General features: G+C 44.7%; 1 protein-coding gene across 13 annotated transcripts in view; it reads left to right on the top strand.

Annotated features, from left to right (window-relative positions):
- Nucleotides 1-17,568, top strand: part of LOC121540545 (prominin-1-A) — a 112,392-nt gene that overhangs the window by 89,025 nt on the left and 5,799 nt on the right. For 9 of the 13 annotated variants that reach the window (XM_041849547.1, XM_041849531.1, XM_041849517.1 and 6 more), the window contains 9 exons: nt 4,816-4,962; nt 6,440-6,511; nt 9,263-9,355; nt 10,947-10,964; nt 13,132-13,185; nt 13,348-13,428; nt 13,516-13,584; nt 14,518-14,607; nt 17,313-17,428. In XM_041849547.1, coding sequence (XP_041705481.1) covers nt 4,816-4,962; nt 6,440-6,511; nt 9,263-9,355; nt 10,947-10,964; nt 13,132-13,185; nt 13,348-13,428; nt 13,516-13,584; nt 14,518-14,607; nt 17,313-17,428 — 740 coding nt within the window. Of the gene's footprint in view, nt 1-4,815; nt 4,963-6,439; nt 6,512-9,262; nt 9,356-10,946; nt 10,965-13,131; nt 13,186-13,347; nt 13,429-13,515; nt 13,585-14,517; nt 14,608-17,312; nt 17,433-17,568 lie in introns of those variants that run through there. The other 4 variants (XM_041849573.1, XM_041849538.1, XM_041849507.1 and 1 more) reach the window with 2 other exon arrangements.

The following is a 17,568-nucleotide window of genomic DNA, read 5'->3' as shown; positions in this document are numbered from 1 at the left end:
GAGGTAGAGTATCTCATGATAAGCTGTATACCACACTATCTACCAAGAGAGTTTTCATCTATATTCTTCGTAGCTGTCTATTTACCACCACAAACCGATGCTGGCACTAAGACCGCACTCAATGAACTGTATACAGCGATAAGCAAACAGGAAAACGCTCATCCAGTGGCGGTGCTCCTAGTGGCCGGGGACCACCTTTACTCCACACACAGAGGCGTGTACAAAGCTCTCCCTCGCCCTCCATTTGGCAAATCTGACCATAATTATATCCTCCTGATTCCTGCTTACAAGCAAAAACTAAAGCAGGAAGCACCAGTGACTCGGTCAATAAAAAAGTGGTCAGATGAAGCAGATGCTAAGCTACAGGACTGTTTTTCTAGCACAGACTGGAATATGTTCCGGGATTCTTCCGATGGCATTGAGGAGTACACCACATCAGTCACTGGCTTCATCAATAAGTGCATCGATGACGTCGTCCCCACAGTGACTGTACGTACATACCCCAACCAGAAGCCATGTATTACAGGCAACATCTGCACTGAGCTAAAGGGTAGAGCTGCGGGACTCTAACCCGGACGCTTATAAGAAATCCCGCTATGCCCTCCGACGAAACAACAAACAGGCAAAGCGTCAATACTGGACTAAGATCGAATCGTACTACACCGGCTCCGACGCTAGTCGGATGTGGCAGGGCTTGCAAACTATTACAGACTACAAAGGGAAGCACAGCCGCGAGCTGCCCAATGACATGAGCCTACCAGACGAGCTAAATTACTTCTATGCTCGCTTCGAGGCAAGTAACACTGAAACATGCATGAGGGCATCAGCTGTTCCGGAAGACTGTGTGATCACGCTCTCCGTAGCCGATGTGAGTAAGACAGGTCAACATTCACAAGGCCGCAGGGCCAGACAGATTACCAGGACGTGTACTCCGAGCATGCGCTGACCAACTGGCAATTGTCTTCACTGACATTTTCAACCTCTCCCTGTCTGAGTCTGTAATACCAACATGTTTCAAGCAGACCACCATAGTCTCTGTGCCCAAGAACACTAAGGTAACATGTCTAAATGACTACCGACCCGTAGCACTCACGTCTGTAGCCATGAAGTGCTTTGAAAGGCAGGTCATGGCTCACATCAACACCATTATCCCAGAAACCCTAGACCCTCTCCAATTTGCATACCACCCCAACAGATCCACAGATGATGCAATCTCTATGGCACTCCACACTGCCCTTTCACACCTGGACAAAAGGTACACCTATGTGAGAATGCTATTCATTGACTACAGCTCAGCGTTCAACACCATAGTGCCCTCAAAGCTCATCACTAAGCTAAGGACCCTGGGACTAAACACCTTCCTCTGCAACTGGATCCGGGACTTCCTGACGGGCTGCCCCAGCTGGTAAGGGTAGGTAACAACACATCCGCCACGCTGATCCTCAACACAGAGGCCCCTCAGGGGTGCGTGCTCAGTCCCCTCCTGTACTCCCTGTTCACTCATGACTGCATGGCCAGGCACGACTCCAACACCATCATTAAGTTTGCCGATGACACAACAGTGATAGGCCTGATCACCGACAACGACGAGACCGCCTATAGGTCCAAGCACACCAAGACAGTCATGAAGAGGGCACGACAAAACCTATTCCCCCTAAGGAGACTGAAAATATTTGGTATGGGTCCTCAGATCCTCAAAAGGTTCTACAGCTGCACCATCAAGAGCATCCTGACTGGTTGCATCACCGCCTGGTATGGCAACTGCTCGGTCTCCGACCGCAAGGCACTACAGAGGGTAGTGCGTATGGCCCAGTACATCACTGGGGCCAAGCTTCCTGCCATCCAGGACCTCTATACCAGGCGGTGTCGGAGGAAGGCCCTAAAAATTGTCAAAGACTCCAGCCACCGTAGTCATAGACTGTTCTCTCTGCTACCGCACGGCAAGCGGTACCGGAGTGCCAAGTCTAGGTCCAAGAGGCTTCTAAACAGCTTGTACCCCCAAGCTGTTTAGAAACCCCCCCCTCCCCCCTTTACACTGCTGCTACTCTCTAACCATGTGCCCCCGCACATTGACTCGGTACCGGTACCCCCTGTATATAGCCTCGCTATTGTTATTTTACTGCTTCTCTTTAATTATTAGTTGCTTGTTGTTGTTTAAATGTTTTTATTTATTGTATTTGTTTTGGTATTCTTTCTTAAAATTGCATTGTTGGTTAAGGGCTTGTAAGTAAGCATTTCACTGTAAGGTCTACACCTGTTGTATTCAGCGCATGTGACAAGTAAAATGTGATTACATTTTTTTATTTTATATATATATATATATATACAGTGGGGAAAAAAGTATTTAGTCAGCCACCAATTGTGCATGTTCTCCCACTTAAAAAGATGAGAGAGGCCTGTAATTTTCATCATAGGTACACGTCAACTATGACAGACAAATTGAGAAAAAAAATCCAGAAAATCCCATTGTAGGATTTTTAATGAATTTATTTGCAAATTATGGTGGAAAATAAGTATTTGGTCACCTACAAACAAGCAAGATTTCTGGCTCTCACAGACCTGTAACTTCTTCTTTAAGAGGCTCCTCTGTCCTCCACTCGTTACCTGTATTAATGGCACCTGTTTGAACTTGTTATCAGTATAAAGACACCTGTCCACAACCTCAAACAGTCACACTCCAAACTTCACAATGGCCAAGACCAAAGAGCTGTCAAAGGACACCAAAAACAAAATTGTAGACCTGCACCAGGCTGGGAAGACTGAATCTGCAATAGGTAAGCAGCTTGGTTTGAAGAAATCAACTGTGGGAGCAATTATTAGGAAATGGAAGACATACAAGACCACTGATAATCTCCCTCGATCTGGGGCTCCACGCAAGATCTCACCCCCGTGGGGTCAAAATGATCACAAGAACGGTGAGCAAAATCCCAGAACCACACGGGGGGACCTAGTGAATGACCTGCAGAGAGCTGGGACCAAAGTAACAAAGCCAACCATCAGTAACACACTACGCCGCCAGGGACTCAAATCCTGCAGTGCAAGACGTGTCCCCCTGCTTAAGCCAGTACATGTCCAGGCCCGTCTGAAGTGCATTTGGATGATCCAGAAGAGGATTGGGAGAATGTCATATGGTCAGATGAAACCAAAATATAACTTTTTTGGTAAAAAACTCAACTCGTCATGTTTGGAGGACAAAGAATGCTGAGTTGCATCCAAAGAACACCATACCTACTGTGAAGCATGGGGTTGGAAACATCATGCTTTGGGGCTGTTTTTCTGCAAAGGGACCAGGACGACTGATCCGTGTAAAGGAAAGAATGAATGGGGCCATGTATCGTGAGATTTTGAGTGAAACCCTCCTTCCATCAGCAAGGGCATTGAAGATGAAACGTGGCTGGGTCTTTCAGCATGACAATGATCCCAAACACACCGCCCGGGCACGAAGGAGTGGCTTCGTGAAAGCATTTCAAGGTCCTGGAGTGGCCTAGCCAGTCTCCAGATCTCAACCCCATAGAAAATCTTTGGAGGGAGTTGAAAGTCCGTGTTGCCCAGCGACAGCCCCAAAACATCACTGCTCTAGAGGAGATCTGCATGGAGGAATGGGCCAAAATACCAGCAACAATGTGTGAAAACCTTGTGAAGACTTACAGAAAACGTTTGACCTGTGTCATTGCCAACAAAGGGTTTATAACAAAGTATTGAGAAACTTTTGTTATTGGCCAAATACTTATTTTCCACCATCATATGCCAATAAATTCATAACAAATCCTACAATGTGATTTTCTGGATTTTTTTTCCTCATTTTGTCTGTCATAGTTGACGTGTACATATGATGAAAATTACAGGCCTCTCTCATCTTTTTAAGTGGGAGAACTTGCACAATTGGTGGCTGACTAAATACTTTTTTCCCCACTGTATATATATATATATAGACCCCAAACAAAAAAGCTTATGGTTATTGACATTTGTTATTTATTGTGTTCTTATCTATTGTTTTTCAATGTGGTTCTTAGCTAGTGAGGATTTGTTGTGTCTTAGCTCGGGCTGCCCTGTTTTTTTCAGTCCTATTATATGAGTGTGTAGAAGACACAACGGAAAGAAAACAGGCCGTCTTAATCTGTACTTTGTATCAATGAATGGGGTTGCCTAGGAAGTAGGAAGACCCTCTTTGAATTAAGAGGGGCCTCAATGTAAAGTTTGTGTTGCTAGGTAGGGTAACAGAGTCCTACCCTGTCACTGGTCTGTGTTACCGCTCCAGCACCACACCACCACTAAGGAAATCAATAACAAACCCCTCTGTTTACATAACGCTGAATTACCAAGTAAACAACTTTGTTTTGATCACCATTTTGTTCTAAGCTCTCTAAAATAGTCTTGACCATAGAATTCTATTTCTATGTTCTCGACTCTCGCGGTACCAGACCTCAACACCGAGATCAAGGCTACTAAAGTGGAGGCTACTAAAATAGTTTTTGAAAACAAACCATTTGCACAAATGGAAACACGCGTTTTTGCTCTTGCAACAACCATGTGCAATGAAGATTGGCATAAACAAACAGATTCACGCCTGTAACATTTCACCTGAAGGGTACCTACATAAGGACTTTAAAACACATTCATAACCCATCCATTACATATCAAATGTAACTAGGTTCCCTCTCTGTTTCCAGTACAGCAGGGAGTTGGTGAGGATGTTTGAAAGTGTAAAATTGACAGAAGGGCTTCATAAACCCACATTCGTTACCAATATATACCACATTCATAGCTATTGCTTATCTTTATCGATGTAGCTGACTGTTCTCCCTGTGTTTCCAGTACACCAAGGAGTTGGGGAAGATGTTTGACAGTGTGAAGATTGACCTGAGAGGTATTGTCCTGCTGGAGTCTGAGGGGAAACAGAGCCTCATTGACTTCTCTGAGACGGGCGTCGCCGAGATCAACTATGCAGCGTATCTGGAGGAGGTAGAGTACTGGCATTGAGGGGAAATCTCAATCTAAAAATACTTTCTCCCCGCCTATCGTTCATTTCTATAGTTTAAAGTGGCTTCCTCTACTCGACTCCTCTCCTCATCTCAATAGTCTAAAGGCTCCTCCTCTCCCTGTCTCAATAGTCTAAAGTGTCCTCCTCTCCTTATCTCAATAGTCTAAAGGCTCCTCCTCTCCTTATCTCAATAGTCTAAAGTGTCCTCCTCTCCTTATCTCAATAGTCTAAAGTGTCCTCCTCTCCTTATCTCAATAGTATAAAGTGTCCTCCTCTCCTTATCTCAATAGTCTAAAGGCTCTTCCTCTCCTTATCTCAATAGTCTAAAGTGTCCTCCTCTCCTTATCTCAATAGTATAAAGTGTCCTCCTCTCCTTATCTCAATAGTCTAAAGGCTCTTCCTCTCCTTATCTCAATAGTCTAAAGTGTCCTCCTCTCCTTATCTCAATAGTCTAAAGGCTCTTCCTCTCCTTATCTCAATAGTCTAAAGTGTCCTCCTCTCCTTATCTCAATAGTCTAAAGTATCCTCCTCTCCTTGTCTCCTATTCTCTCTTTCGTCTTAATAGTCTACTTTGGCTTCATCTCCTCATCTCTTCTCCTCCTTGTCTCCGCTCCTTCATCTCAAGCCACTGTAGACTTTTCAGATATACCTTCAAAAGACACACTAGCATACTTGTGCGACACATCACTAAAGATAGTTATAATTTCAGACGCTAACCTGCTTCAAAGCAACATCCTGCATTAGTGACTTATCTTTGAACGGAAGATTAAGTTCCTGTATGCAAGACAGATGTATACAATATTAACCAGCGTAGGAATACTTAACTGTCAAATCATATATTCTCTCATTTTAGGATGTACATTTAACATGAGATACCACGATGGATTTAGTATTTGCTTCTGTTATGGCTAACCAGGATTTAGCTAGCATCTTCCTGGGGTCTTCCTGAGTACTTCCTGGGGTTTTCCTGGGGTCTTCCTGAGTACTTCCTGGTGTCTTCCTGGGGTCTTCCTGGGATCTTCCATGGTCTTCCTGGGGTCTTCCTGAGGTCTTCCTGGGTTCTTCCTGGGTTCATCCTGGGGTCTTCCTGGGGTATACATCTATTAATAGGATTGACTACACTTCCAGGGTTACAAGATAGCGATGCGCCACTGCTAAATGAATATAGGGGAAACACTGATGTATCTCTAGCAGTTGATTCGTTTATAGCTACTCTTTCCAAAAGCACAGTGTTTAATAAGATATAGACCTCAGATTATGTCTTCTCTTTATAGTGTGATATTACAAGGCTTATAAATGTTAGCTATGTCTCTATGTGCACAGTTGCACAACTGACTCTATATGGCTGTTATTATAAGATGAGAAGACAGAAGGGTGTCATACATGCTTATGAAAAGTCTTATAATGCATTGTAACAGCATCATAATACATTATAATCCTATTTCTGTTCATTTGCAGGTCAACAAAGGCGTGACTCAGGTGGACTTACTGTCGTACGCCAATGAGCTGGAGGCACAGACAGACCTAATGGTGAGAAGAACATACAACCAACCGTCCAATAAAAACTCTTACTGAAAAACCAACACGACTCCAACCAACCACACTATGTTTTCTCAGTGTACCAGTAGATTGAAACTTTATTTACACCACGATCCAAGACAGGGATTCAATGGAATGGGAGTTCAGATCTAAAGCTATGTGAAAGCTCCTCGTGTCTTCATCAACTGCATAGCCTCGTGGCGGTTTGCTGTCCACACACACAAACACAAACACACACACACACTGAAGCAGTCTCTGAAAGCACTTTTTAATGTTCTGCCTTCCGTTTAGGGGTTGGAAGCTCACACAAGCTCCCCATTCATGGCCCAAAATGTTGCTGAGTCCAACTCTGGGTCCTCCACCACCTGCCATGGGCTCAGGGGCAGTGGAGGCAGTTTAAAGTAGTCTTCTGTGGGGTGATATGTGCCCCTGCCGGTGCCCCCCTAATATTCATCTGCTGCCCATCTGTCCTGGTGCCCCATGTCCTGTTGGCATTGAGAACACACACACACTGGACTGAGAATGGTTCACCCATATAGAGATAATATAAATTACTTGATTCTACATGTAAGTCTATGGGTTCAATATGTATTTTATATGCTGCATTACATTCATTGATTTAAGGCAGTCTCTTATACTAAGTGGTTTGCTGTGTGTAGGCCTGTGTACTATAGAGTTTTGCACAGATTGCGCATTTCTCTAAATATTTATAAATGTATACATACTGTACATTAATGTAGTTTACAACAGGTTATTGGAAGGAAAACATCTGTGTGTGTGTGTTTTTACATACAGTGAGGGAAAAAAGTATTTGATCCCCTGCTGATTTTGTACGTTTGCCCACTGACAAAGAAATGATCAGTCTATAATTTTAATGGTAGGTTTATTTGAACAGTGAGAGACAGAATAACAACAAAAAAATCCAGAAAAACGCATGTCAAAAATGTTATAAATTGATTTGCATTTTAATGAGGGAAATAAGTATTTGACCCCTCTGCAAAACATGACTTAGTACTTGGTGGCAAAACCCTTGTTGGCAATCACAGAGGTCAGACGTTTCTTGTAGTTGGCCCACCAGGTTTGCACACATCTCAGGAGGGATTTTGTCCCACTCCTCTTTGCAGATCTTCTCCAAGTCATTAAGGTTTCGAGGCTGGCGTTTGGCAACTCGAACCTTCAGCTCCCCTCCACAGATTTTCTATGGGATTAAGGTCTGGAGACTGGCTAGGGCCACCCAGGACCTTAATGTGCTTCTTCTTGAGCCACTCCTTTGTTGCCTTGGCCGTGTGTTTTGGGTCATTGAAATGCTGGAATACCCATCCACGTCCCATTTTCAATGCCCTGGCTGAGGGAAGGAGGTTCTCACCCAAGATTTGACGGTACATGGCCCCGTCCATCGTCCCTTTGATGCAGTGAAGTTGTCCTGTCCCCTTAGCAGAAAAACACCCCCAAAGCATAATGTTTCCACCTCCATGTTTGACGGTGGGGATGGTGTTCTTGGGGTCATAGGCAGCATTCCTCCTCCTCCAAACACGGCGAGTTGAGTTGATGCCAAAGAGCTCCATTTTGGTCTCATCTGACCACAACACTTTCACCCAGTTCTCCTCTGAATCCTTCAGATGTTCATTGGCAAACTTCAGACGGGCATGTATATGTGCTTTCTTGAGCAGGGGGACCTTGCGGGCGCTGCAGGATTTCAGTCCTTCACGGCGTAGTGTGTTACCAATTGTTTTCATGGTGACTATGGTCCCAGCTGCCTTGAGATCATTGACAAGATCCTCCCGTGTAGTTCTGGGCTGATTCCTCACCGTTCTCATGATCATTGCAACTCCATGAGGTGAGATCTTGCATGGAGCCCCAGGCCGAGGGAGATTGACAGTTATTTTGTGTTTCTTCCATTTGCGAATAATCGCACCAACTGTTGTCACCTTCTCACCAAGCTGCTTGACGATGGTCTTGTAGCCCATTCCAGCCTTGTGTAGGTCTACAATCTTGTCCCTGACATCCTTGGAGAGCTCTTTTGTCTTGGCCATGGTGGAGAGTTTGGAATCTGATTGATTGATTGCTTCTGTGGACAGGTGTCTTTTATACAGGTAACAAACTGAGATTAGGAGCACTCCCTTTAAGAGTGTGCTCCTAATCTCAGCTCGTTACCTGTATAAAAGACACCTGGGAGCCAGAAATCTTTCTGATTGAGAGGGGGTCAAATACTTATTTCCCTCATTAAAATGCAAATCAATTTATAACATTTTTGACATGCGTTTTTCTGGATTTTGTTGTTGTTATTCTGTCTCTCACTGTTCAAATAAACCTACCATTAAAATTATAGACTGATCATTTCTTTGTCAGTGGGCAAACGTACAAAATCAGCAGGGGATCAAATACTTTTTTCCCTCACTGTATATCTGAACCTATGGGGTGACTGGTATCCTCGAGGTTAGAGCGTTGGGCCAGTAACCAAAAGGTCACTGGTTTGAATCCCAGAGCCGACAAGGTGAAAAATCTGTCGCTTTGTCCTTGAGCAAGGTACTTAACCTCAATTTCTCCAGGGATGCTGGACAATGGTGACCCTGGCAGTGTCTCAGGGCCAGTTTGGATATGCAAGAAACACATTTCCATGACACACTTGTACAAGAAACACCCACAAGTGTGTAACAGGACAAATATAAGCACCCCCCAAATTAATAATCATTCTTACCTCTTTGTATGTGTGTCTGAAACTCTGTCTGTGTGTGTCCTCAGCCCAAAGGGCCCCTCCAGACCAATCTAAAGGGCCACGCCAACAGTCTCCGGCAGATCCACAGTCAGCTGGTCATCCCTATGGAGCAGGCCATGGTAATCAACTATCTATCTTCAATCATTATTTTTTAGGTTAACATCCATGTCTGGGCCCATCAGTGCTCAGCTTCACTGGACTGGCAGAAATGGCCATGGCCGTAGTCATGCTCTACCCTCTTAGAAGAAAAGGAGCTATATCTAGAACCTAAAAGGGTTCTTCAGCTGTCCTCATAAGAGAACCCTTTGAAGAACCCTTTTTCCCAAGAGTGTACTGTGTGTGTATGTGTGTGTGTATGTATATATGTATGTATGTATGTATGTATGTATGTATGTATGTATGTATGTATGTATGTATGTATGTATGTATGTATGTATGTATGTATGTATGTATGTATGTATGTATGTATGTATGTGTGTATGTGTGTGTGTGTGTGTGTGTATGTGTGTATGTTCTCAGAACTCTACATGTGGGAGGAATTTGACACGTCATTGCCAGACGTTGATACAACCTCAGTGAAGCTTTCCTCTCTCCAACGTCTGTATTGACTATCACCCAAAGCCTCTAGAATATAGAGCTAGACCAGGGCTCTCCAACCCTGATCCTGGAGAGATACTCTCCTGTAGGTTTAAACTCCAACCCTGTTCCTGGAGAGATACTCTCCTGTAGGTTTTAACTCCAACCCTGTTCCTGGAGAGATACTCTCCTGTAGGTTTTAACTCCAACCGTGTTCCTGGAGAGATAACCTCCTGTAGGTTTTAACTCCAACCTCAGTTGTAACTAACCTGATTCAGCTTATCAAGCAGCTAATTATTAGAATCAGGTGTGCTAGATTAGGGTTGGAGTTAAAACCTACAGGAGGGTTGCTATCCAGGAACAGGGTCGGAGGTCAAACCTACAGGAGGGTTTCTCTCCAGGAACAGGGTTGGAGTTAAAACCTACAGGAGGGTATTTCTCCAGGAACAGGGTTGGAGTTAAAACCTACAGGAGGCTAGATCTCCAGGAACCGGGTTGGAGTTAAAACATACAGGAGGGTACTCTCCAGGAACAGGGTTGGAGTTAAAACCTACAGGAGGATCAGGGTTGGAGAGCCCTGAGCTAGAGAGACACATAGGTATTATTGACCTGCACGAATCAGACCTGGGTCAAACAATTAAGTCTGATCATTTCAAATAGTTGAAAATGTGTGCGGTGCGCTTGATTTATTTGTGTTTTTTGGGAGTACATATAACATTGGTTTGCACTTTTGGGACTATTCCATTGGTTGCATTGTACCGGGCAAACCAAACCAAGTGCAGCACATCTGACATATGTATTTGACCCAGGTATCAATTGTTGTGCAGTCAAACAATAGAACCCTGAAAAGGCTAGGATATTGAAGTAGCTGACTGTTACATTCACCAGGGCAAATTAATCATATATTTTGCTATATCTCGCACCCGTATTTGGCTCTTTAAAAGGCCTCAACATATATACGCACATGACATCACAGTAGCTCCCATATGTGTTTCTCCCAAAATACCACAATATCCCCATACATTTTGAAGTCATTATTATTACGAAGAAATGCTGAGTTTTAGAGATCTATCTTATCTTTTTCTTTCTATATTTCCCCTTTAACTCTTCCGACTTTAATTAATGGCTGCCAAGAAATATGTTAGAGCGAGGGTAAGCATGTGTCTCCAAAATGGATCTGTGTCCGTCTTGTACTGTTGAGGCCGCTGCTCCATTCTCCCATCCTTCAAAGCTCATATTGACTTTTTATTTTCAAATGTCATTTTTTTTTTTAAATGAAAGCCTATGCCTTGCTAATATCGATATCAAACGATATCGATATCATATCAAATTATCAGTATTGGTGCCCATCATTAGTTATGCAAGAGTTGTCCATGTTCCTTGTACCTCGAATCCAAGGGGCTTCCCTGGCATGCCGTGACCATTACCATGAACTTCCATTCTCTTTTAGGCCAGGGTAGAGGCTTATAAATGAGATTCGTTAGTACACCACGCTGATTCAGACCCGAATGACATGATTTTACAAAGTGCAAGATTGGGTCCTTTACAGGCCATGTAAAATAAATCAGTATTTGGGATCTGTGTGTAATTTGTTAATACTACAATAATCTGGTGCTGACTAATTACCATGTACATATACCAGCATGGAGTTGATCATTTGTCACATTTTCTATTTAAGCTACACCCGTTGCTGACAGGTGTATAAAAGCTCCATAGCATTGGCAGTAGAATAGCCTTACTGAAGAGCTCAGTGACTTTCAACGTGGCACCTTCATAGGATGCCAACTTTCCAACAAGTCAGTTCGTCAAATTTCTGCCCTGCTAGAGCTGCCCCGGTCAACTGTAAGTGCTGTTATTGTGAAGTGGAAACGTTTAGGAGCAACAATGGCTCAGCCGCCAAGTGCTAGGTCACACAAGCTCACAGAACGGACCACCGGGTGCTCAAGTGCGTAAGAATTGTCTGTCCTCGGTTGCAACACTCACTAACGAGTTCCAAACTGCCTCTGGAAGCAACGTCAGCACAATAACTGTTTGTTGGGAGCTTCATGAAATGGGTTTCCATGTCAGAGCAGCCGCACACAATTCTAAGATCACCATGCGCAATGCCAAGCATCGGCTGGAGTAGTGTAATGGGCGGCGCACAATTGGCCCAGCGTCGTCCAGGGTAGGGGAGGGAATGGCCGGCAGGGATGTAGCTCAGTTGATAGAGCATGGCGTTTGCAACGCCAGGGTTGTGGGTTCGATTCCCACGGGGGGCCAGTATAAAAAAATATGTATTCACTAACTGTAAGTCGCTCTGGATAAGAGCGTCTGCTAAATGACTAAAATGTAAATGTAAATGTAAATGTGTAAAGCTCGCCGCCATTGGACTCTGAAGCAGTGGAAATGCTTTCTCTGGAGTGATGAATCACGCTACACCATCTGGCAGTCCGACGGACAAATCTGGGTTTGGCGGATGCCAGGATGACACTACCTGCCCGATGCATAATGCCAACTGTAAAGTTTGGTGGAGGAGGAATAATGTTCTGGGGCTGTTTTTCATGGTTCGGGCTAGGCCTCTTAGTTCCAGTGAAAGGAAATCTTAATGCTACAGCATACAATGACATTCTAGATGATTCTGTGCTTCCAACTTGGTGGCAACAGTTTGGTTAAGGCCCTTTCCTGTTTCAGCATGACAATGCCCCCGTGCACAAAGCAAGGTCCATACAGAAATGGTTTGTCGAGATCGGTGTGGAAGAACTAGACTGGCCTGCACAGAGCCCTAACCTCAACCCCATAGAACACCTTTTTGATAAATTGAAATGCCGACTGCGAGCCAGGCCTAATCGCCCAACATCAGTGCCCGACCTCACTAATGCTCTTGTGGCTGAATGGAAGCAAGTCCCTGCAGCAATGTTCCAACATCTAGTGGAAAGCCTAACCAGAAGAGTGGAGGCTGTTATAGCAGCAAAGTGCTATAACAGCCTCCATTAATGCCCATGATTTTGGAATGAGATGTTCGATGAGCAGGTATCCACATACTTTTGGTCATGTAGTGTATTTTGCAACACATTTCTCACGACCAAAATCCACATGAAATAGCCATTGTTGTTGTTGTAGTTTCATATGAATCATTTTCCTCCCAGTGGGAACCATGTCGCTCTTCTTTCCCTATGTGTGATAAAAGTAGAACCGTATCTTCAAGCATCATGGTGATGCTTGTGCCTGTCTAGTCTCCCCTGTGTTTCAGTGGTGTGTGTTTTAGGGGTTATTACAGTCTCTAACCCATGACCTTTGACATCTGGGGTGTTAACTTGTGTTGTACATTTCCCCTTAAAAGAGTACGCTGAATCAGAGCATCAGACTACTCGAAAGGACTGCCTCAGACCTGCCGGTAAGTGGGCCTCCTACAAACCATGTACCCTAACAAGTCACACTGTCTCAATCAACATCAAGCATTCGTAATGCATGCATAAACACTGAATAAAGACTACGTAACAGCTCCATAGACTGTTATGAAAGCATCTTGAGCATTCTTCTGCTCTGTCTTGTCCAGAACAAAATCACTGATGTGCTGAAGACCATCGAAGCGGCCCAGTATCTCATCTCCCAGAATGCCACACATGTCGTCAACCAGGTGACTAAGATGGCTTCCCAATCATTGTTTACATTTCAATGCTAGGATATAACTCAGTAGCTAACATATTATCCCTCTTTCCATTAGGAAACAGAAAAGTACAAGCAAACCATTGTTGGTTACTTCAGGCAATACAAAGAGTGGGTCAGGACCTCCGTAAGTATTTGTGTCCCAACAGTTTGTTAATGCCTATTACAGTTCTTATATTAGAATTATGACGTAGAAGGTAAACCTGTGTTAGCTCCCAAACTATGTTGACATACAGCTTATCAACTTCTCATTCTCTGAGAATGTTAAGACTTTTGGGTCTAAATATAGAAAGAACACAAATGGAAACCAACTTTGGAATTTCCTCTGTGAACCTTGAACCTTGTTTTCCCTGTGAGCCTTGAGCCTTGTTTTTTCCATGTACCCTTGAACCTCATTTTCCCCTGTGAGCCTTAAACCTTGTTTTCCCTGTGACCCTTGAACCTTATTTTCCCGTTCACCCTTGAACCTTGTTTTCCCTGTTACTCTTGAACCTTGTTTTCCCCTGTGATCCTTGAACCTTGTTTTCCCCTGTGATCCTTGAACCTTGTTTTCCCCTGTGAGCCTTGAACCTTGTTTTTTCCATGTCACCCTTGAACCTCGTTTTCCCTGTGACCCTTGAACCTAATTTTCCCCTGTGAGCCTTAAACCTTGTTTTCCCGTTAACCCTTGAACCTTGTTTTCCCTGTTACTCTTCAACCTTGTTTTCCCCTGTGAGCCTTGAACTTTGTTTTCCCCTGTGAGCCTTGAACCTTGTTTTTCCCTGTGAGCCTTGAACCTTGTTTTCCCTGTGAGCCTTGAACCCTGTAGCATAAGGAGGACATTAGATAAAGCAGTACTGAGTACTGGTAAATTACTGTTGTACTGTTTGAACACACTGCTTTTCAGTGTGCCAAAAGTAACAGCTCTGCTGACTTGTTTGCAATCAACTTAGTCATCAATCATCCATGTGTAAAGCTATAAAATCCCTTAATTTTCCAGAAATTCCAACCGACAACTTTCCTAATTGTTTGCCAATGGTATAACTGTAACAGTTGCCCTTTGTCTGCATGGTTTACCCAGCTGACCATGGAGGTAGCAACCTGCAAACCCTTCAGCAACATCGTGGACACAGTGGAGATCGTAGCCTGCAGCTTCTTGGTCGACTCGTTGGTAACAAAAATGCAATATAAAGGCTCCTTTGAAAACATGCCTGAAACATCAGTTGGGCAGTTGGGATACAGACAGGGAGGCAGGCAGGAAGGGGTGAGGGGGGATTGGTCTCTGGAGAAGTATCACATGTTACTATACCGGAACACAATGTTCACACAGCCATGTGCATTCTACCGGCATGGATTCACACAGCCCCCTCAGTGTTCACCTCCAAAACCCGCTAGCCCCCAAGGCCCGGAAGACAGGGCGGGGTTCTTTCTGAGGGCCCCAGGTTTTAGCGTCCGCTAATGGCTTGATATATGTGAAGGCTCAGGCGAGGTACAAGGACTGTGTGTAAGGTGAAGGTTCTGCAATGGAGATGGGTGGGGGTAGGGAGTTTGGGGGCCCCGTGTAGCTCAGTTGGTAGAGCATGGCGCTTGCAACGCCAGGGTTGTGGGTTCGATTCCCACGGGGGGCCAGTATTAAGAAAAAGTATATATATATGCACTCACTAACTGTAAGTTGCTCTGGATAAGAGCGTCTGCTAAATGACTAAAATGTAAAACACACCTCACCCCCTCCAATCACACACACCTACACACATTACCCCCTCCAATCACACACACCTACACACATCACCCCTCCAATCACACACACCTACACACATTACCCCCTCCAATCACACACACCTACACACATTACCCTCCAATCACACACACCTACACACATTACCCCCTCCAATCACACACACCTACACACATTACCCCCCTCCAATCACACACACCTACACACATTACCCCTCCAATCACACACACCTACACACATTACCCCCTCCAATCACACACACCTACACACATTACCCCTCCAATCACACACACCTACACACATTACCCCACTTCAATCACACACACCTACACACATTACCCCTCCAATCACACACACCTACACACATTACCCCCTCCAATCACACACACCTACACACATTACCCCCTCCAATCACACACACCTACACACATTACCCCCTTCCAATCACACACACCTACACACCTCACCCCACTTCAATCACACACACCTACACACCTCACCCCACTCCAATCACACACACCTACACACATTACCCCCTCCAATCACACACATCTACACACCTCACCCCCTCCAATCACACACACCTACACACATTACCCCCCTCCAATCACACACACCTACACACCTCACCCCACTTCAATAAAAATAATAATAATAATATGCCATTTAGCAGACGCTTTTATCCAAAGCGACTTACAGTCATGCATGCATACATTTTTGTGTATGGGTGGTCCCGGGGATCGAACCCACTACCTTGGCGTTACAAGCGCCGTGCTCTACCAGCTGAGCTACAGAGGACCACACACACCTACACACCTCACCCCCTCCAATCACACACACCTACACACATTACCCCCCTCCAATCACACACACCTACACACTTCACCCCCTCCAATCACACACACCTACACACATTACCCCCTCCAATCACACACACCTACACACCTCACCCCCTCCAATCACACACACCTACACACATTACCCCCTCCAATCACACACACCTACACACATTACCCTCAACCACACACACACATTACCCCTCCAATCACACACACCTACACACATTACCCCCCTCCAATCACACACACCTACACACTTCACACACACCTACACACATTACCCCCTCCAATCACACACACCTACACACCTCACCCCCTCCAATCACACACACCTACACACCATTACCCCCAACCTCGCCTGATTTAGAATGTACAAGTCAGGCCCTGGAATCCAGCACATGATCAGTGAGAGCTAGTTAGACCTGGCAGCGCGCAGTGGGGCACCCAACAGAGTGCTGCAGAGATGGGGAGAGAGAGAAATAAAACCAGCCTTACATAATCCCCACATCTGTCCGGTCGGCATGGGGCCTTGTTACTAACACCCTCCCAATGGCAGGAAGCATCTCTGCCTCCACTAATGAAGTGGAACAAATAGCCACTTAGAGCCTCCATAGGTTCCAGCGCCAGCTAATTGACTTGGACTGGGAACAGGATGTTTCTGGACACACTGCACCGACCAAAGTGGTTGTTAAAGCTCGATGGGTCATTTTAGAATGGAGCTGGTTAGCTAACATGGAGACAGAGTAAAGCTGTGACGTTTTGACTCTTAGTGGGGTTGGAGGGGAGACAAATGCGTCATGACAGTGTTCATTCTCTTAAACAGACTGGGGCTGTTACACGCTGTTATGTCATGGCTATGATGACTTCATGTAGACTTTACGACTCAGTGGTTTCCCCATTTAGAGCTGGCTAAACTTCCCCCTCTACACAAACATGCAAAGTCACACACAGGTACACACTGCAGACATTGGTGTCCAAAATGATGGGAAGTCCTTTATGAAAGCTAATTCTACAGGGCTGAGAATTGTACGCAGTGTATGGTGCTATACTTCATACCTAACGCTCCAGTGTTGAAAAGTTACCCAGTAATGAAATATGACATGAATGATATGTTAACATTTTGTTCTACCTAACAATTGCTATACTTTATATCATAAACCAGTAGACCTTATGTCTTAATCATGTATTCAAGTTTGTGGTGGGGGTAAATCTAAAGAGAACATGAAGCGAACCCAGGGTTGCTTTATGCCTGGATATCAGATCCACTGACACCGCATTCTCTTTGTTTTCTCCGTCTCTCAGAACACATTCTGGTTTGGCCTAGGCTGCTGTGCCCTATTCCTCCTTCCTAGCATCATCCTGTCAGTAAAACTGGCAAAGTTCTACCGTAGAATGGACACAGAGGATGTTTACGATGAGTGAGTATCTCTACTCCACTTGGAATATTATGCCATCACAAATAGTTTGTCATATCTGTAAAGAACCCTTTGATCATCCTCTTAATTCAACTATAGCTGAGGTTTGGAAGTCTCCTGCTGTTAATTTGTAGTGCAACCCA

Source organism: Coregonus clupeaformis, chromosome 3 (genome assembly GCF_020615455.1).
Source record: "Coregonus clupeaformis isolate EN_2021a chromosome 3, ASM2061545v1, whole genome shotgun sequence".
NCBI lineage: Eukaryota > Metazoa > Chordata > Actinopteri > Salmoniformes > Salmonidae > Coregonus > Coregonus clupeaformis.
This window is presented reverse-complemented; position numbering and strand designations above follow the sequence as displayed.